The 21,640-nt window shown below is 34.5% G+C and overlaps 2 protein-coding genes and 1 long non-coding RNA gene across 8 annotated transcripts in view; 2 read left to right on the top strand and 1 right to left on the bottom strand.

The window, feature by feature from the left end:
* The first annotated feature begins 272 nt into the window (after positions 1-272).
* Positions 273-2,470, top strand: LOC135846911 (riboflavin biosynthesis protein RibD-like). 2 transcript variants are annotated; one of them, XM_065366276.1, is made up of 3 exons: positions 273-879; positions 945-1,077; positions 1,182-2,470. In XM_065366276.1, the coding sequence occupies exon 3, from the start codon at positions 1,220-1,222 to the stop codon at positions 2,303-2,305; it is 1,086 nt and encodes a 361-aa protein (XP_065222348.1). In that variant the 5' UTR covers positions 273-879; positions 945-1,077; positions 1,182-1,219; the 3' UTR covers positions 2,306-2,470. The 2 variants fall into 2 exon arrangements, with proteins under 2 accessions (XP_065222348.1, XP_065222347.1); XM_065366275.1 differs by having other exon boundaries at positions 592-879; positions 957-1,077.
* A 3,108-nt stretch (positions 2,471-5,578) lies between these two features.
* LOC135846912 (uncharacterized) lies at positions 5,579-10,538 on the top strand. The gene is made up of 4 exons (XR_010559037.1): positions 5,579-8,463; positions 8,614-8,740; positions 8,912-9,017; positions 10,117-10,538. It is a non-coding gene; the product is annotated as an uncharacterized LOC135846912 (long non-coding RNA).
* A 3,781-nt stretch (positions 10,539-14,319) lies between these two features.
* Positions 14,320-21,640, bottom strand: part of bves — a 54,292-nt gene continuing 46,971 nt past the window's right edge. For 3 of the 5 annotated variants that reach the window (XR_010559389.1, XM_065368515.1, XM_065368516.1), the window contains one exon: positions 14,320-15,550. Coding sequence is in view for 2 of the 5 variants with exons in the window: in XM_065368516.1 (XP_065224588.1) it covers positions 15,486-15,550 (65 nt within the window). In the remaining 3 variants the exon portion in view is untranslated. Of the gene's footprint in view, positions 21,555-21,640 lie in introns of all 5 variants that reach the window. The other 2 variants (XM_065368514.1, XM_065368517.1) reach the window with 1 other exon arrangement.

Genomic DNA, 21,640 nt, shown 5'->3' with positions numbered 1-21,640 from the left:
AAAATGCTGAAAAAAAATCTTACCTAAAAATATAAATACATTAAGTATCTATTTTAGTGTTTATTTTTTATGGGGGGATGGGGAGGGGAGAGAGGGGAGGGGAGATAGAGGGAACTTTCGATTACCTACATTTTTGGAAAATTGAGTATTGACAGAGCCTTGCAAAAAATTTCTGAAAATGATCAATTGAAATGTGATGTGGTGAAAAATTATGTTTTTGATACTTTTTCAAGTTTTGAAAATTACAAACACACACCCCCCCCCCCTCCCAAACAAAAACTATCTGGGAAAAGTTCACCGTAAAAATTATGTTTTCAACCCCCCTTTCTCTTCTTTTGAAGGCCAAGCAATGATAATTCGTGATAGATGAGCGTTTAAATCCGTTTCCAATCACTTCTAGAAGATTCTAGAAGGGCTGAGTCAAGGAGAGGGATATGATAAAAGCAGATAAAAGAGGAGTACGAGTAGAATGAATCTTGTAATTATATCGAAAAAAAGTCATGAAATATTTTTATCTATTTAGGATAGGTAATCTTCTTCGATTTGATTTTTATCTTTTTTGAGATATCTACAAAGTTTTATTATGAGTTATTTTATTTTTCATTTAGCATCCTTAATTAGGTACCTACTTCTTCTAGCTTCGAATATACCATTTTTATAAACAAACTCGTCGGTGTCAGTGAACATTAAAATTTCGTCAGCGTTTTAAAGTAGGTACCTATTAGGAAAATGTCTCTCGGAAGTATTTTCGGTTCGAAATTATTTTTCTATCTTATATTTTTTGTTGCCATTGCGATTTACGATTGGTATTGTTGATTGGATCGTGCAGAAAACGAGCAGTTAATTCCATTTGGTTATTTTATTAATTTTTCTAACGTGGTATGTTCCCCAAAATATGTCTTTAGTTTTTTATGTGACTTAAATGTTGTGATCTCAATATCTAGCCTCTATTTCAGGATTTCTTTTCAAGTTTTCTCTCTGGGAATCATGCTGGGTCTTGGTATGATTTTTCGCATGATTCGTTCAGTTTGGTATTTATGTGTTTTGGCCACATACGTGAATCTTCTTTTTTAATAGGTAGGTGGCTAGAATTTTTTCAACTTGACCTAATACTTACCTATTTTGAAACTTCACAGAGAATTAGCATAATCGCCGATTAATTTCAAATCTCTTATCTTCAGATCATTAGAATCCAACGATGGCATAATTCAATCTCCCAATGACTGATGAGCAATATATGTCCGTAGCTTTAAAGCTAGCTGAAAAAAATCTCGGCGACGTGTTCCCAAACCCGACAGTAGGCTGCGTTATTGTCAAAGATGGCGCCATTATCGGTAAAGGTTGCACAGCTGTTGGGGGACGTCCTCACGCTGAAAAGCTCGCTCTGCAGAACACCAAGGAGGATACCGAAGGTGGAACCATGTACGTGACCCTGGAACCCTGTTGTCATCACGGTGTAACTGGTCCTTGCACCGAGGAGGTGATCAAGTCAAAAGTGAGTAGAGTTGTGGTAGCTGCGATGGATCCTGATCCTAGAGTCTCTGGTGGAGGTATTCGAGCCCTGGAAGAAGCGGGAATCCGGGTTGATCAAGGTGTAATGCGTGAAGAAGCTGAAGCTTTGAACGTGGGCTTCTTTACTACCAGATTACGCAATAGACCTTATATCACGTGTAAGGTTGCTACAACTTTGGATGGTAAAATAGCCTCGTTTACTGGTCACAGTAAATGGATCACTGGCGAAGATACCAGACGCTGGGTGCACGAACTTCGAGCCAAGTATGACGCTGTGATGATTGGCAGTAATACATTGGTGGCTGATGATCCACTGTTGACGTGTAGGATACCAGGATTAGAATCCAAGAGTCCGATTCGATTGGTTGTTGATACCCAAGGTAAACTGAATGCTGATCATAATGTTGCCAAAACTGCAGATCAAGTGGATACTTGGGTGGTCACTAATAACAGGAAGCATCAACTGGTGGAGAATGTCAAGTACTTGGAGGTGAACTCGTCTAACGATTCGAAAGTCTGTTTGAAGGATTTAACGACAAAGCTCGTATCACGAATTGGTATCACGAGATTGCTTGTCGAAGGTGGAGGTGTACTTGTAACGCAGATGCTGAAACGTAATTTGGTAGATAGGCTGATCATTTGTCGTAGTGGTAAGATCTTGGGTAATGATGGGATCCCGTTTGTGGGTAATTTAGCTCTGGAGTCGATTGGTAAATGTTATGTGTTTAAAAAAGCTCAGATTATTGATTTGAGTGATGATGTTGTTGAGATTTGGGATAGTGTAGCCAAGTAGATTGATTAAAATATGTAGAATATTGGGTATTTTTATGTAGAATTATTGTTAAATGTAGATACCAGTCTGTTGTAGGTAAGGTATCTGTAATTCCTAATATCTAATTGCAGTTGATGGATTGTAATCATGGCTTGAAATACATAAATTAAGAAATTGACTCAAAAAGGACATGTGTTTTTCATTAGTTCCTTTCTCACATATCTAGATGCAATATTAAAGTTTGAGATTATGAATTTCTTCTCTTCAAAAGAAAAAATGTGAGTACAGATTGCAAATTGAAATGCCTTCAAACTCTGGTGAGCTAAGAACCCGAGCAATTATTTCCCACCCATTTACTCAAATTACCTAGATGCATAAAAATGCACCTTTCCCACCATAATACCAACCAAATTTCAACCTTGCCAGTGAATGCTAACCCGGTCTCTCAAGAAAAAGAAAAATCATGAGCTGGGGTTTGTGGCAATGAATTCAACATACTATTGTGGTTCAAAAACTAGGTGGACTGTATCACCAAAACCAGCGGTCCATCGTAGATTGCCTCCTAGATTTTGTTACCTCTTACCAGAGTAATGTAGTGTTCAAATCTTAAGTAAGTACAATGATTCTGATGAAACTGATACGGCCTCTGTAACACTGCTTTTTTTTCCTTGTGCGTCATTTTTTAAATTATACTGTTGATATACTTCACAATAACTTCAACCATTTCATTTGGAAATAATCGAATTATGTGACCAACCGCCCATCTTTAGACATTCAAAGTGGTTTGAAGGTGGAGAAGCAGTATCATTGTGTTTAGTCCTTGATAGGGCTGTAGGTCCAAAACGATTTTGGGTTGACTATTGGACTCTGCAAGGGGTCGAAAAATGGGATGTTTTTACATGGGGAACACTGAAAGAAATGATTTTCAAAACGCTTTATTCAGTCCCGAAATTGATGCAATGGTTACTGCACAGTACAGTAATTTTCAAATTACCTCATTTTGATGTAATGATTACATACCTATTAGGTTAAATCAGAGAATGCATCAAGTGATGGAATGAGTACATCGATGGATTTATTGCATCACTTTTCAAAATTCATTTCTATGTTCTCATTACATTTCATTGGGGACTCAGTCCTGCAGACATGGTATTCAAAACATCATTTGGTGGGTAATAATTACAGGGTGCCCAGAAATATCGAGTACCCCTAAGAAAGTTTTTCATTAAAAATATAGGTTGGCAACGTGAAATAGATGCATATGATTGGTGGAATGTTATCTCTCCAGTCGAACAACCAATCATGTGCTATCATTATTATCATTCACTGTGACCAACCAAAGTATTTTAGTAGAAAACTTTTTTAGGGGTACTCGATATATTTCTGGGCACCCTGTACATCCTGTGGTAAGCAATGATTACATTCCTTAAACATGACTGAGAACCATGTAGTGATTTACTGAATTCAGTAAACGATGTACTGAGTACATTGCCGTACTGCAATGAGATCATTTTTTTCAAACAGTGAAAAACCTATAAATATGTACTTCGAGGGCCTGAATCAAAGATTCTACTCGCGGCTATGTTGTTAAGTGTAAGTAGTTAGGAATGAAAGGTCGCAGGTTCGAATCCCAGTTAGGTAGGAAAATTTTCTTAGGGAAATTAGGTCTAGAAAAATTTGTTGCAGTGAGAATATTATTTAGATGTGCGGAGAAACGTGAAATTGATAGTACCTATCCCCACTTTTTAAATATTGTTGAATAAAAACGATGGAATGGTTACCACACTCCTGTGTAATAGTTACTTCTCTAAATATGTACTGATTAATGCGTTTCATTCCTATACCAAAATTACCGCGTTTTAATGCACTGAGTGCATCGTTTTAATGTAACTATTACTGTTTATTTCTTTCAGTGAATCTGATGGTGTAATTAGTTTAATGTTTTAAGTGCATCATCATCGAGTCGTATAACCGCTCGTGGTGGTATCGCGTACAAATCAACGCGTACCCTTATGCCGAATTGGGTATTTGGGCTAACATCCTTTATGTTGGTGTTGCCTCTATCGCGTTGATGACGTATCTCATGGAAATTTATTTTCGAGCTTCCACTAGTAGTTTCCCGTTGCTTACTAGTGACATCTACACAAGCACCTTGGAGCTAGCCGGGTAGTTTAGAGACCCTGAGCTCCTCAGTGTTGACCTCTATAGACGCTCGAACCAGTTTCAGCTTTTTGATTCTGCTAACAGATGGCGTGCATTATCTGTTAGCTCGGCTAATAACTGGTAGTCCCCCAGTACTTGGCGTGTAATGTTGATAATTGCACGAAATCAATTTGCCAAGTAATTTGAATGAATGATGATAATGATGTAAAAAATGACAATTTTGAATCTAATTTATCGAAATTGAAAATCAAATCAGGCGGAAATATCAAAAATTGAAGTCCCAAAGCCAAATTTGTTTCAGTTCTGGGATTGTTTAGGGTTCAAAATTATATTGGTTCCAGGATTTTATCGGTTTTGGGATCAAGAAAAATTATGATTTTGGTTTTGGGATTGGATTTGCGAATCCCCGCAAGTTTCAGCTCTGGCTCACTCTTGGCTCTTGGCTCTTTTTCTTTACATGAGCTCTTTGGCTCCTTGCTCGCTCCTTAATTCTTTCCGACTCCGCTCTTTGACTCTCGGCTCCCTCTTCCAATTTCTTGGCTCCCACTCCAGCTCCAGCTCTGGCTCTTGGCTCTTTAAATTAGAGTTCAAAATTTGTGAAAAACAATGAAAAAAATGAAAATACACTGCATTTATTTTCATTTCATTGCTCAATGAGGAAACAAACTTGGAAATTCTTCATTTTCTTCACAAATGTCAAATGTGAGTTAAAAGTTGAATTTTTGATAAAATTGTGCGAATTTTTAAACTTTTTTCTCTACTTTTAGGGAGCCAAAGAGCCTGAAAAATTTTGTGGGCTCCCACTCGGCTCTGGCTCTTTCCAGGTTAAAGACTCCTTATGATGATGGCTCTCTTGAGTAAAATAAGGGGCTCTTTTGCTAGAGAGCTCTTGAAGTTTTTCTGCACTTTCATTTATTTGGCTCTTGGCTAGCTCCTCAAAAAATCCGGCTCTTCCATCCCTGGTTTCAGGATCGTTTCAGGCCCACAGCTCAGGTCCTTGAAAATGTTCAAATGTGGAACTTTATTAATTGTGATATTGTTTTGAGAGAGTTTTCTGTGATCACCAAAGCTTTATTTTATAATTCGTCTGTTTCAGAAATTTCAACCTATGTAGATGCTGATTTGGTAAGTGAAAATTAGTTTTCTGAGGATTAATTTCTTCTGTATATATTTTATGAGGGGCATATAGAAACAAAGATTCCCTATTTTTCTCCTCAGTGATGAAACAAAACAAAAGTACACAACCTAATATACCTACAGTAGACTTCCGATTATCCGGACTAATTGGGGAATTTGGTTGTCCGGATAAGCAAAAATCCGGATAATGCGGATTCATGTTTTTTTGATTGAATTTCGGTAAAAAATGACTGTTTTTTTAATGATGATGGGAAATTTTTGCAATTTTTAATAAGAAGTGCAAGGAATAAATTGTATTTCTTCAAAAAATAGAGAAAAACAAATTAAAAACAAAGATTACAAATTTTTTTTACTATGTATTTGTAAGTAATTCGCATATGCTTGTCCGGATAATACGGATTTTGTCCGGATAATCGAGTAGTCCGGATAATAGGGGGAATTTTTTTTCGTCCGGATAATACGGCTGTCCGGATAAGCGGAAGTCTACTGTATTTTCAAAAACTACATTCTTTTATACCATTCTTTCTGCTATTTTTTGACATAATTACTCAAGTGATTAATACATTTTGTCACATCTTGACATAAGTTTTAATATGTACCTCCTCCTACAAATTAGTGTACAACCTGTGAGGCACACAATTTTTAATATTGCCATTTATTCCGTGCTATGTCAAGAATAGTCCCTCAGTAGTGTAATAGGCAGAGCTGCAGACCTGTGTTAACAAGTTAGGTACCTGGTTTGGAACTAGCTACAGAGGCAAGCTTGATAGAGTAATTCCAAAAAATTTGTATGTGCATATGTATGCAGGCTTGTAGGTCTGCTCAGGTTTTGTGGTTGCTCCAAAATCAAGGTCTTTGTTTGGACCTATCAAACGGCCTGGTCTGGTCATTCTGTACTACATTTTTTGTCTTTGTAGGTCAGTTCGGTCTTGTCCTAACCAGAAATTTTAATCCTGGTCATGAGTCAGCCCAGGTCCAAAAAACCATCTTCATTTTTCAGAAAGAAAAAAACTTCCTAACACATTACATGAGTTGAAAAATGGGATTTTTGCTCTCAAAACATTGAAACTTCGAAAGAAATTGAATTATAATGGCAATTTATTCGAATTAGGCATCTAAAATGACATTATAAATTTGAAAAATTGGACATATGGATGTAACTGAAGTCCAAACCACAGTCATTGGTCCATTTTTTTAGAAAGGTCTTTGGTCTCAGTCTGTCCCTAATATTTTTTCTGAAGAGTCATCCGTTCACTTAATATCGTACATAAATTTGTTTTAGAGGACTGAGGTCCAGTCCACTCAGTCTTGTGAGCATTTTTGGGCCTGGTCGCATTCATTGGTCTGGTTTTTAAAATCTTGGTGGGCCACGACATACTATTTGGGCAGATGAGGTAAAAACTGGGCCACTTAAAAAATTTCTGAATGAGTTTTTATGCTCAGTGTCCTGCACTTTAAAAAATGGGAGAACAAAATTTGGCTGATTAATTGAGGAGCCCAAAATCAGGGACGCTGAAATGGAATATCTCAGTGGGCCATGTGGTCTTGGGCCAGGCCTTGCATGTCAGGGATGCTGATGATATTAAATTTCACAATAGTTGAATTGATTGATTAGTGTTATCATGATAGTAACAACATGTGATGTTTTGTGCAAGGAATTGCCAAAGTAAATCCAAAAAATTATACACTGCGCATGTCACTCAAAACTTCCAAAACACAACAACCTCCCTCCAGCTTTGTGAATTTCTTGTTGCATAGTAGCAATCCTTGCAGAAAAGATTGCTAGTTGTTGGTATTGTGATATCATATCATGGTAGGTAATTGTGATAATTTTAAAAAATTAATCAATAAATTATTGATGATTTAAATCCATGTTTTTGGGTCAACTGATGAATTTCACAATCAAGGTCTTCGTTTTGGAGCTTTCAAATGGTTTAGTCCAGTCATTCTGTTGGAATTTTTTGGTCCTTGTGGATTGGTCTGGTCTGGTCTGGTCCTGACCATAAATTTTTCATCTTTGTCATGGGTCAGCTCAGGTCCAAAAAACTGTTTTCATTTTTCAGAAAGAAAAAATCCAACACACTGGATGAGTTGAAAAATGGGATTTTTGATTTCAGAATATCTATTAAAACTTCAAAACAAATTGAATCATAGTGGAAATTTATCAAAATAGTCATCTAAATTGGCATTAAAAATTTGAAAAATTGGATGTAGCCTAACTGGGATCCAAACTGTGGTCATTGGTCTGATTTTTTAGAAAAGTCTTTGGTCCAGGTCTGTTTCTGATATTTTTTCTGAAGAGGGTCATCCGTTTGGTTAATATTGATGTAAATCTGTTCCAGAGGGGTCAGGTCTGGTATGGTCCACTGAGTCTTGTGAGCATTTTTGGGTCTGGTCATGGTCATTGGCCCAGTTTTATGGTCCAATCCAACAAGCCTGGCAATTGAAAAATTTCCATCAAATTTCAAACTTTGGTTTTCACTGCAAAATACTTCATTGGATGGAACTAAAATGGGACACTCATGATTAAACGTTCAAAAGCACAACTTCATAAACGCTGGAGAACTTTGGTATCGGTCTCAAATGAAAGCCAAAGGATGCATCTTTACCTCCTCCAATAAGCTCATTAATTTTGGATGAAACCACGCGCAGTCCTTAATAGGGAACCTCATCTTTTATACACCCCTTGTATTTGTAAGTAAAGTTAAATGTTGGAATTTTTTTTTCAATTTTGTTTTTTGCTTTTGTTTAGGTCATTGGTAATTTAGAGGAACTTGTCTGATGATGCAAGTTCAGTTTATTATCTCATCAGGATTTGTGTTGACCTGCTTTGTGTGGCAGAGTTACTCCAATGTTGAGTTCTACTCTTCTACTGTAGAGTAAGTTATTTGCATTTTACATTCTTCTTCAAGTACTATTTTTAACATTGCCTTTTTTCAATTTCATTACAGCTGCCTGCCTATGCTTTCTTTTTGTAATTATGTTTTTTTTTGTTTTTTTTTTGTTTTTTTGGTGTTTATTCCTTTAAGAGTTTCAAAAGCCCTTGAGATGCACAACTACTTACCTATCATGTTGATCAACTTGGATGACATTGTGTGGTTGATCTTGTTCCCAGTCAGTGTTTCTTTTCATCATCAAGTTATGTGTAACGTGTAAGTAAGTACTTCTTGCAATTAAATTTTTAAATGCATGCTTTATTTTTTACCCGGATTTGTAATTCTAAAAGTTTCACTCTTCATTTAAATTTTAAAACAGTATCTAGCATTGTATTTGTACATAATTTTTTCAATTTGTGCATATTTCATTAATTTGATTGATTCTTTTCAGAATTTGGAACCGTTTCACGTTGAACTCATTTGGCAAATTCTAGGTGATGAAATTGATTTTAATTTGGTGATCCGGATTTAGCTGTAGGTATGCCATCTCATTACAGGTAATTTTTTCTAACTTTAATTTTCTTTTATTATTTTTCAGTGTTGTCAGTTTAAAACAGTACTGTATGTTTAGAACGTTTAAAACAGTGTTTTAAACGTCGAGAAAAAAACAGACAGTGTTTAAAACAAAATTATGTTTTAAATGTTTTTTTTTTGTTTTAAACAAGTTTTTTTTTCAATTCCAATTTCAAAACACGTTTTTTTTTCAATTTTTCGTTGAAAAAGTAGTAAAATTGAAGAAACTGAATTTTTAGATATTCATTCTTCTTCCTATACATTTTTTCAACGGCAAATTTTATGTTTTGATTTCCATATTTCTTGAATCTTATAGCTATTTTATGGCGTCGCATCTTAAAAGTTGATGACTGGATAACGTATATTTGAAAAACTGAATCCAAAACAAATAAATTTGTGTTAAAAACGTGTTTAAAACCATTTTAAACATGTTTAAAACACGTTTAAAACACATGAGGATCCAGCTGTTTAAAACCCTGTTTTAAACAAAAAAAACGTTTTAAACAAAAAAAACCGTTTGTTTTGTCTTTTTTTAAAAAAAACGTTTTTTTTTCCAACACTGTTATTTTTACAAATTATTACAGTTTTTCACTCACCTTTTTTTTCTCTTTCTTCTTTCTGAAATAGAAAGTACTCGATGAACTTATTTTTATTAAAATTTATTGCATGGAAAACTTGAGTTGGATCCAAAAAAAAGTTTTTCCTTTTTGTTTTTGATTGGTTCTAATGTTTGAAAGTTTCTTGAGAGATATCAATACCTATTTTCATTCTTTTAATTAAAATACATTGTACCTAAATATGGAAAAATTCAATTTTGAACCAAAAATATTCATAATTTTATTTAAAAGAAAGATGAGAACTGTTTGTTTTTTAATTCCATTCAAAAAAATTGCATAAAAATTTGAATTTCAAACTTTTTTTAGTTTTTTAAAGTACCTATAAATTTTTTTAACATGCACAAAAAAATAAAATTTCTAAAAAATTAGCATAATTATAGTTGAAAAAAATTCTTTGATTTTTTTGTAGAATTTTGGTACATAATTATTATTATTTTTTATAATTTTCTTCCTTTTTCTGTCTCAGGATATTGTTGGATTTTCACTAATGCTGCTTGTAAAAAACGAAATGGACCTAGGTATATAAAAAATTGTTGAAAATAGAAGGTGATCATAAAAAAAATTAACATGTATTGTAAATTAATATGACCTTGTAATTTTATTCAAATACACATTATTGTAAGTATACATTTATTCGTCCTAAAATTCAAACTTAGCGCGGAGTAATTCACATCAGATGCAGAAGAACTAATCAAAATAACACAGGTAAGTGAATGGCAAATATCAAAGTTCAATCACACAAAGTCTTGGTTCTGCCAAAAAGCTCAAAGTTTCCAAGATAACAAAGCTTTTTATAAAAAAGTTGAATTTACAGGTACAAAAAAGCTGGATCGAATAATATAAATGAGCTTTTCGTGATCAGTGATGCATTATTAGTAGGTATTATTAAACCCCTTCTACGCCCTATTGACTTTTTATCGAGGCAAAAAGCTCAAGGTTCCCTCTGAAATTAAGCTTTTTTTCATAAAAATTGAACTTTCAGGTAGATAAAAGCTCGCTCGATCAAAACTAACGAACTTGACGTGATCAGCGATTCCAAATTAGTGATAATCGAATATTCGTACAGGCTATTTGGCTGTTATTCGGCTCAAAAGCCCAATTTTGAAAAAGTACACATTTTCCAATTTTTGTCATTTTCAAGTATAAAAGATGCTAAATGAGACCAATTTCATTAGGAGAATATAGGATATTAGGAGGTTCGATACTCCTAATACTCGAACTTTTGAATCAATTTTATGAGCTTTAGAGAGCTTTTTAGGCTGTACGAAGTGTACGAATGGGGGGTTTTGATGGACGGAGAATTCGTTTCAGGTGGTGGTTCTTTCAAAAAGCTCAAAGTTCGCGGTGAAATGAAGCTTTTTTTCAAAAAAGTTGAACTTTCAGGTACAAAAAAGCTTCGAAGCTTGAAATAAATGAACTTGACGTGATCAGCGATGCTTTATTAGTGATAATCGACGATTCGTACACCCTATTTGGCTTTCATTCGTCCAAGAAGCTCAACCTAGAAAAAGTTCATATTGGCTGTCATTTTCGAATATATTTGTTGCTAAATGAGACCAATATCATTAGGAGAATATGGAATATTAGGAGGTTCGATACTCCTAATACTCGAACTTTTGAATTGATTTTGCGAGCTTTAGAGAGCTTTTTAGGCGGTACGAAGTGCACGAATAAGCGGGTTATTGGGTACGGCGAATTCGTTTCCGGTGTTGGTTTTGCCAAAAAGCTCAAAGTTCGCAGTGAAATGAAGCTCTTTTTCAGAAAAGTTGAACTTTCAGGTACAAAAAAGCTTCGACGCTTGAAATAAACGAGCTTGACGTGATCAGCGATTCCAAATTAGTGATAATCGACTATTCGTACAAATTATTTGGCTTTTATTCGGCTGAAAAGCTCAATTATGAAAAAGTAGAAATTTATCAATTTTTATCATTTTCAAGCATAAAAGATGCTAAATGAGCCCAATTTCATTAGGAGAATATAGAGTATTAGGAGGTTCGATACTCCTAATACTTCAACTTTTGAATCAATTTTGCGAGCTTTTAGAGAGCTTTTTAGGCTGTACGAAGTGTACGAATAAGGGGGTTTTTGGGTACGGCGAATTTGTTTCCGGGGTTGGTTCTGCCAAAAAGCTCAATGTTCCCTCTGAAATGAAGCTTTTTTTCATAAAAGTTGTACTTTCAGGTAGAAAAAAGCTCGCTTGATCAAAACTAACGAGCTTGACGTGGTCAGCGATGCCGAATTAGTGATAATCGACTATTCGTACAAACTATCTGGCTTTTATTCGGTTGAAAAGTTCAATTTTGAAAAAGTTCATATTTGCTCATTTTTGTCATTTTCGAGTATTTGATGCTAAATGAGACCAATTTCATTAGGAGAATATGAGATATCAGAGGGTTCTACACTCCTAATACTTGAACTTTTGAATCAATATTGTGAGCTTTAGAGAGCTTTTCAGGCTGTACGAACAGTACGAATGGAGGGTTTTGAAGGGCGGAGAATTTATTTCCGGTGTTGGTTCTGCCAAAAAGCTCAAAGTTCCTCGTGAAATGAAGCTTTTTTTCAAAAAAGTTGAACTTTCAAGTACAAAAAAGCTCCGACGCTTAAAATGAATGAGCTTGACGTGATCAGCGATGATTAATTAGTGATAATTGTCTATTCGTACACCCTATTTGGCTTTCATTCTGTCAAAAATCTCAATTTTAAAAAAGTTCATATTTGCTAATTTTAGTCATTTTTGAGTATATTAGATGATAAATGAGACCAATTTCATTAGGAGAATATGGGATACGAGGGCTGATCAAAATGTTATTGGACAATCCCATATTTTGGGTTTAAAATAATGGTAGCGAGTTCGTAAACATACCGTTGGAAAGAGCAAACCTTCCTCTACAAAACAAGCGTACGACGGGTTTTCTATGTGAAGGGGTTCTCAAACTGTAGCGGTTTGAAGGGTGGTGCCTCAGGTGTGTTCTGCGAATTTTTGATTTAGTGAAAAAAAACGTACAAAAAGCGCTCAAAAATTTTATTTAACAAGTCTACGGCGAACATTGGAGTCAAAATTAATATCCCCCTTAAAATATTCCCCCTTTTGAGCAATACTTCAAACTCACACATTGCTCTAAACGACAACATTGCAACAAACACAAACTTTTGCACGCTGGTCTTGAGGATGTGTTCGTTTGAAGCGGATTAGCTCGCGTGTCCTTCAACCCACACATTTTTTTTTATCTCGTTGGAAAGAGGAAGGTTTGCTCTTTCCAGCGACATATTAACGAACTCGCCAGGATTATTTCAGCCTGTGTTTTCCGGACTTCAAGATGTGACAGGCCAACCACCATTTTCATTGTTTTCGACACTTTCGAAACCATTAAAAAAAAATTTTTACCCAAAATGCACTGTCACACGTTTAATAGAGTTCCCATACACTGCATTCATAACATTAAAATATTTGAAAAACGATTTATTCAACCGCAGTTGAACTTCGAACTCGCGCGCTACTCTAACAACAAACCCAAAATTCGCAGACTGGTCTCGAGGTAGGTTCGTTTAAAGCGGATTAGCTCGCGTGTCCTTCGACGCACACAACTTTTTATTATCTCGTTGGAAAGAGGAAGGTTTGCTCTTTCCAACGGTATGTTTACGAACTCGCTAACATTATATTAAACCCAAAATATGTGGATTGTCCAATAACATTTTGATCAGCCCTCGTATTAATAGGTTCGATACTCCTAATACTTGAACTTTTGAATCAATATTCTGAGCTTTAGAGAGGTTTTCATACTGTACGAACGGATGTAGTGGGGGGTTTTGACACACAGAGGATTCGTTTCCGGTGTTGGTTCTGTCAAAAAGCTCAAAGTTTCCATTGAAATTAAGCTTTTTCTCAAAAAAGTTAAATTTTTAATTACAAAAAAGCTCGATCGAATGAAACAAACGAGCTTGACGTGATCAGCGATGCTCAATTAGTGGTAATCGACTATTCGTTCACCCTATTTGGCTTTCATTCGGGTAAAAAGCTCAATTTTGAAAACGTGATAGCAGCGCCATCTATACCATGATAGGTGAAACAAGTAACAACTCCCTTAACGGGAGAACAAATTTCCAAATTTATTATGCAGCGCTTCAGGCGGTGAAAACGAGAAGTTCTTTTGTAATCCTCATTTTGAATAAGTACATAAAAAGGTAATTTCTACTCGTTTTTCCACATAACAAAGGAAGTTCCTGACTTTGCCGTCTGCAGCGCTGCATGTATTTCTTCACTAAATTTGTCCTCTTTTTAAGCATCTAGTTCACTGTTTACATTACAGATAGCGCCATAGTCATAAGTCATATATTTGAAATTTTTTCCTTAGCTTTAGGGTGAACTTTGAAGCGTATGAAGATCGTAGGTCAGCTTTTTGGTCACGAGGAAACCATTTCCGAGACCAATTTGACCCCAAAGTGCAAAGTTTGGTCATTTTAGCATATATTTGATGTAACATTGACCAATTTCATTAGGAGAATACAGGAACCTGAAACTGGAACTTTTGAATCAATTTTGTGAGTTTCAGAGAGCTGTGCAAAATCGCAAAGTTTCCTGCTATAATATGGAATAAAATAAATGAGCTTTTCAAAATCAGAAGTGGCTTTTACAGCAAACTAGAAAAAATGAACCACAATAAACCACAACTTCAGTTTCATCAATCTTTATTTTACTCATTGATATTCTTTATAAAATTATCCATAGGTACACTTTCATTACAAATTCAATTTCCATTAAAATACGTAGCGTACGTTCACTTCCTTAATACAATTACAAAAAAAAAAAATTAAAACAACAACAGAAAAACAAAACTAATAATACAGTATAGTTATAATCTGAAAATATCACATTTAATAATGATTTATTAATACCACAGAGGTTGACATTACAGTGATGTTAATACTTTGAATATAAAAAAAAAGAAAAATACACTACTTAAAACACTCCTAAAACAAAACGAAAATCATTCAGATACTATTTTGAGAAGCTCCCTATAAATAGTGGGATTGAAAAAATAAGGACTAGAAAAAAAAGACCACGAAGGCGATATAAAAACCCTCCCAATAGCTGCGCGTTAAATAACACAATGGTCCCCTTTAGTATAAAAAAATTTCAAAAATATACGGATCTGTGCGAGTAACTACAAAATTACAATCCCCATACTACATAAATGCAACGAAACCAGAGATGACGCAACTACAAAAGGAAGGCAAACCAGGTCTATCATTATACAATTAGAAAATTCAACTACTCAAAACTCAAAGAATATTAAAAAAAACACCTTACATTTAATGATTAGAATAGTAAGACTAAGAACAAAACGAAGAAAAAAAACAACCCTCACGTTATCCTTTCACTCTGTGGTAGCTTACAATGTTCTCAGAACTTGTGGCACAAAATAGAAATAAACTTGAGAAACATATTAAAAACTAAGTATAAAAGTATACGCAATACAAAACAATACTTTCATTCGAAGGAAACTTTGTCCTCGGACTTAATCTATTATAAAATCTTTTTCTTTTTCAAGGTAATTGTGTACAATTGAAAAAATAAATTTTTTGTATCAAATTACATACACACAAAACAAACACAAGTTAGTTTTATCAACTACCGAGAAAAAAAATACAACATGGTTTACACGAGTTACAAAAATTAATGCTTAAATTTTAGGAAGATTATTAATTAGTAAGTATTATAAAACTTATACCAAAAACAAAATATTTTTGTACGTTGAGGAAAAACAAAAGAACAAAACAAAAACCTACACAACTCTTCTGTAGAAAATAATTCATATAACGAGATCCTTTATTTTTTCAAACGGACGTTTCAAAATCAACTTCGTCTATTTTACCCAATCGCCAAGCGTTTATATCATTCACTGAAAATAATGATTAAAGAATAAAATTTAATATCAAGTGTTGTTTTATTAACATCGATGAATATTCAAACTGAAACCCCATAATTATTAGGTCTGGGGTGATGCATCAAAACTAATGAATCAATGCACTACATGCATTATTAAGCCACCTCAATAATGGAAGAAATTAGTGCACAATGCCCAAAATTGTGAAAGTATATAACCAAAATATGGGAGATATGGACCTCACAGATATGTTCGTTTCATTATACAGAACTGGAATGAAGTCGCATCAATGGTACTTTGCAATTTTTTCACAAATTTTGCATATTTGTGTCAATAATGCCTACCAAAAAAGTCCGTTTTTACCATTTTTAATGTCCATTCTCACTATAAACCAATTGTGAGTGTTTTCCATCAATCATGGGAAACACAAGAAAGCAAAATTCTCAAAATGACAACGAGAATTTTGAAGTTTCTGTTAAGATAGTTCCAGTTTGTTCTCCTGCCAGTTAGAAATGAGGTACCAACCGTTTCTCCATGCTCTCGCGCCCCAGTACAGAAACTGGCTTCAGCCGTTTCTATCTTAGTACCTCGCGGATGATATAGGGGTAGGTACTGGTTACAAATCACGTTCCTGCCTTTTCTCACACATCCACGTTAGAAGTCTCCCACCAAGGGTGTTCCAGTGTTCCAGTACCTCGTCTCACCCTTCCACCTTCCCTATCTAAGCAGTATGTTGCTCGCCAGCATCTCTAGGTGCATCTTGGCAGCATCAATCAGCTATATTCGGAAAACATAGTTCCTAACCTTGTATGAGGAGTTATACATAGTTAGTATTAGTACACAGTAGAATCTATATTTTGTGTAGTAGTAGTGGTAATTTCTTACGAGACATATTCGTTTTTATAGTTTAGTATGGAGTCAGATGTTATACAGTGTAATTTTTCATAATGCAATTTTATTGCGCGATTATGAAATTTTGCGTTTTTACTCATATCACCCTAACAGTTGTGTTAAAAATTGCTGGCAGCGGCTATCAGACTACCAATGTACCGAATTTTCATGGCAACGTTTCTGTCCCAGAGGCCAAGGAATGGTTGTCCAGCTTCAAAACGAAGTTGAGAATGAGAACTAACCAGTGGCCCGCCAAAATCAAACTCTGATACTGCATGAAGTAAGCTCTAAAGTGCTGCCAAGAGCTGGCTGCTCTTTCATCAAGACAAATTTTCAACATGGGAAAAATTCGAAGAGCTGTTTCTCAAGACATTTACAAACAGAACCCAAATGAAGCGCCATTCTAGTATGTTTATGAAAAGTTACGTTTTGTGAAAGAAGTGGGCATTACGCCGTCTGAAGCAAAAGTCGATTTATGCGCCGGCTTCAAAACATATCAATTGATGAATTATCTTTGATCTTTTGATTATACGTCAGCTGAATCTTACATCAAAAAGATTTGCAAAAACAAATGCTTTGAGAAGGCCAAAGCAAACTTCTCTAAGCAGATGGTTACTATAATATAGCAGAAGTATGAGCAAACAGGTGAAGAATATGATTGAAAAAATTCTGGTATGAAATTGCCAGTTCATTAGTAAGAGCTAGAAAAGTGAAACTTGGTTGAACTAGCACTAGTTTACAAAATTCTATAAAACCAAAATTGGTTGCTAAAAATGCCTTAGTACCTCTTCCATCAAATTCAGTGTGCATCAACGAGATTGATCATTTTCCCAATTTAATAGAAACTGGAAGGTGCCACTTTTTGTTCAAAAAGTTGGCCAACATTTAATTGTACAATATGTAAAGTTTGTTTATGTATTGAAAAATAATATAAATTGTGTTTTATGTTATATTCGCCCCAATTCAGCTCCTTTTATGCACTTTTAATTTTGATATGCACTTATATTAAATCACATTACATACCTGCTATGTACCTAAATACAATTATATTGCATTTCGACAACTATTTTTATTGATTCCTATTCTTATTTAATTACATTGCACTTATTTCTAAGACAATTGCATAAGATACATGTTGAGGAATACTTGGGTACCAATAGGCCAGTATGTTAGGGGTAGTTATGTACGATACTTCACAGTGTTTTTTTCTCTCCCTTTCCTATACCCACTAGCCCACTGCGCTGTTATGCGAATTTCATGATTCCTCACTCTCGACGCATTCGACACTTTAAGCCTTCTTGTTTGTTTCCTTTAAAACACCTTTTTTGACATTTATTGCACCTTTTTTGACATTTATTGCACCTTTTGGTGGCCTGCTGCTAATTTATTGCGATTTTCCATTATAATTCAGCAGCCACCCAAATGTGAATTTCATGTAAAGTTTAAAAGGTTCTGTTTTTAGAACACCTTTGAGTGAAATTGTCATATCGATGAGATCATACTCCGCCAAACTGGCACCACATTTTTTTTTACCCATGTTTCTGCCCATTTTTTGACCCTTTTATTATAAATACTTGCAGATTCACTACAAAATTGTCCAGTTCTTTCTCTGTTTTTGTCAAGTCAAACAGTCAGTGTTGAATTGCAAATCCTCAAGGTTCTTACTGTCAAAGCATAATATTTAAAGTTGCAGAAATTTGAGTTTTTACATAGAAATCAAAATTTAGTTCAATTTTCACTGAGTTTAACTATTTTGTCCATTGTTAAATATTTAAAATTCAAGAACAATAAGATTTCAATATTATCAAGTCAAAATATTTTATTCAATTCACGAAAACTGATATTTCAAGTTTATCTCAATTTTGTGAGAAGCTAGCTGCAAAAATTCGATATCTTCAATTACGCCAGCATTCCAACTGCCGATTTTTTCAATTCAAATTTTTTCCATTCAGCTACTATTTATTTTATTAAAATGAACCCGATGTTGTTGTAAATTGATTTAATTATTTATGCATGTATTATTTTAGAATTTTATTTGTCTTTTATGTCTAAAATTGCATGATTAAATTTTATTTAAAATCAGGGATGGAAGAGCCGGGAGCGAGCCGGAGCCAGAGTCTGAAAGAGCCGGATTTTTTGAGGAGCTAGAGCCAGAGCCAAGAGCCAAATAAATGAAAGTGCAGAAAAACATCACGAGCTCTCTTGCAAAAGAGCTCCTTATTTTACTCAAGAGAGCCATCATCATAAGGAGTCTTTAACCTGGAAAGAGCCAGAGCCGAGTGGGAGCCCACAAAATTTTTCAGGCTCTTTGGCTCCCTAAAAGTAGAGAAAAAAGTTGAAAAATGCGCACAATTTTATCAAAAATTCAACTTTTAACTCACATTTGTGAAGAAAATGAAGAATTTCTAAGTTTTTTTCCTCATTGAGAAATGAAATGAAAATAAATGCAGTGTATTTTCATTTTTTTCATCGTTTTTCACGAATTTTGAACTCTAATTTAAAGAGCCAAGAGCCAGAGCCAGAGCTGGAGTGGGAGCCGAGAAATTGGAAGAGGGAGTCGAGAGTCAAAGAGCGGAGTCGGAAAGAATTGAGGAGCGAGCAAGGAGCCAAAGAGCTCATGTAAAGAAAAAGTGCCAAGAGCCAAGAGCGAGCCAGAGCTGAAACTTGCGGGGAGCTGAGCCAGAGCCAAGAGCGGGAGCCCTGAATTCAAGGCTCTTCCATCCCTGTTTAAAATGTTACTAATTTTTATTTATTTTGACTCAGAGGAACTTAACAGAATTATTTTTGGCGCAGTAGGTAGGACAGAATACCTTGTGTCATTGAGTTGAATAGTTTGTTAAAAAGTATTACTTCAAGTAAGTAAGTAAAAGAAGAAAAAAATTGTTCCTATAAGTGAATTTGAAAGTTGAAAGTGTAAAAAGAAAAGTTTGTTAAAAATGGAACGCGAGATTAACAAAATTGGTAACCCAAATGAACTTACAGCATTCCTGTTGTCATTCGGCATGGAAGAATTAGGATCGCAGCAAATATCACGTTATTCAGTTTTCGCATAAATCTAGACGCTGAAGGTAAGATAACGTTCGACATTTTATTCAAATCACTAAAATTAGACTTCAATCTCACACTTTTATCTTTTCTTTGGAACACTATATACATGTAAAATGGCTCACACAGTGTTGTTCTTTTGTTTAGGAGAAAATCCAATCACAATGCCAAGGGTACTTACGGTAATAATATTTATCCATGCTGTATGGCAAAATCATTGTTGGAAAAAAAAGGGAATCTCCATCATAAGTTTGACAAAAAGGAATTTCGTAATATTTGTTTTCATTTTTCTTAAAGTTTTCTTACTCTCACTTAAGTGTAATTTTCTTTTTTTTTTTTAATTAATTTAATTCTTAGCATCCGTCTCGTCTTTATTTATTTATTAATTAACAAACAAACCTGATCGACATTATGAAACTATAGGATTTGAACTGCATATTCACAACAGAAAGTAGTGTACAATCATAAGATTCTTCGTGATTCTGAAGTTGAGAAAATTCATATGTAAAAAAAAAGCCCTGCTGTTCGAGTTAAATGAAAAGTCAAGAAGGCGACACAGTCTAAAGAAGAAAAACAGCTAAAACGCCAAAATGAACCTACAAGATCGCTTAGTGTTACGAGTCCATCAAAGGACTAGATCATAAGAAGCAAAAGTTCCAGTATTGATTAGATCAGCTGCTGGCCAAAAGTCAAAGGCTATAACAATTTTTGGAAGTTGGTAAAAATCCTAGAAGGCCTGGAAATCGAAGAACCGGTGAATTTAACGTCCAATACAGTGACTGAAATCCGTATCCAGCATCATGAATGGGAATTTGGACATCAATGTCTAACAATAACTATCAATGGAACATAGGAAAAAACTGTGCAACCTCAACAGCAAAACCAATCCAATAACAACATATTGAATTTGGTACACAGTCTCTCCCCAGAAATTGCTGATCTGAAAAAGGAACATCAAACTATAAATGCTGTCTAGACTTCAGTTGATATAGTAGTAGGAAGTTAGGTGTTGCTGATTTGAGTTTTTACGCGAGATTTTCACAATTACCTCCATGTCCGAAGAATCGTAAAGATAAACATGTTAAGAAGATCTATTCTAAGTTTTGTTTTGTGTATTTGGTTTATTTTAATGTAAATGAAATGTGTGATTTTCACAATAATTACCTCCGTGTCCGAAGAAGAATAATGATGCACGAGTTATGAAGATTGATCTATCCTAAGTTTTGTTTCGTTTATTTGGTTTATTTTAATCAAAATGGTATTATTTAGTTTCTATGTACGTTTCCTCTTCGATTTATTTTAATCGAAACGATATAATTTATGTTTTTTGTACGTATTTTCCTTTAAAGTAATAAAAATACATTCTGTTTTTGTAAAAATTGCAGTTAGCAGGTTTTGAAGAAAAAAACAAGCATGCATTTTGTAGGTTATGAAACAAAATTTTCATTTAGTAGTTTTTGAAGCAAAACACAGTTTTCAATCGCATTTTAGATGGCATTTAGTAGGTTTTGGAGCAAAACTTTGACCCTTTTAGAGAAATTCAGGGTCCTTCCCATTAATTTAAATGACCAATAATTATAAGGGGGGGGGGGTTCTCATTATTCGTTTCAAGGGCCGAGATTCTCATGGCACAGCCCAGGATAGGGTTTCAGTTTGATATTATAGACGTTTTTACACTAATGAATCTAAATTATCACAATTCACTATGAACAAGGTTCCAATGTAGGTACATAATCGGGTAAAAAATGTTCAAAAAATAGGAAATTTAAAAAAAAATTAAAAAACAAATACAAAAAAATTAATAAGCTCGAATAAAATAAAAAAATTTCAAGCCACACTGAAAATAAATTAAACAACGTAAAATACTCCAACGTTAAAACAAAAATAGACGAATTTTTTTCTCCTTTTTGTGGTCAACAAATTGAAACATCAGCGGGGAAAAAATACGCAATCTATACAATGTATTCCATTAAAAACTTGATTCCTTTGAAAATACTGAATAGGCAAGTCGAATAACAATCGTGGCACTCAAATTTACAGTCGACAAATTTTCATGGGCATGTGTCCACGCTACCTTTGTTAGCTTCATTGAAACATAAAAAAAATGAAAAAAAATTAGGTAAACAAAGAAATTTTCAATGTACGTACGAGCATCTGCAGTTCAAAACG

This window comes from Planococcus citri, chromosome 5 (assembly GCF_950023065.1).
Source record: "Planococcus citri chromosome 5, ihPlaCitr1.1, whole genome shotgun sequence".
Taxonomy (NCBI): domain Eukaryota; kingdom Metazoa; phylum Arthropoda; class Insecta; order Hemiptera; family Pseudococcidae; genus Planococcus; species Planococcus citri.
This window is presented reverse-complemented; position numbering and strand designations above follow the sequence as displayed.

What these genes read in the sequence shown, in the direction of transcription:
- LOC135846911 (XM_065366276.1), top strand. Translation starts at nt 1,220, where the DNA reads ATGACTGATGAGCAATATATGTCCGTAGCTTTAAAGCTAGCTGAAAAA.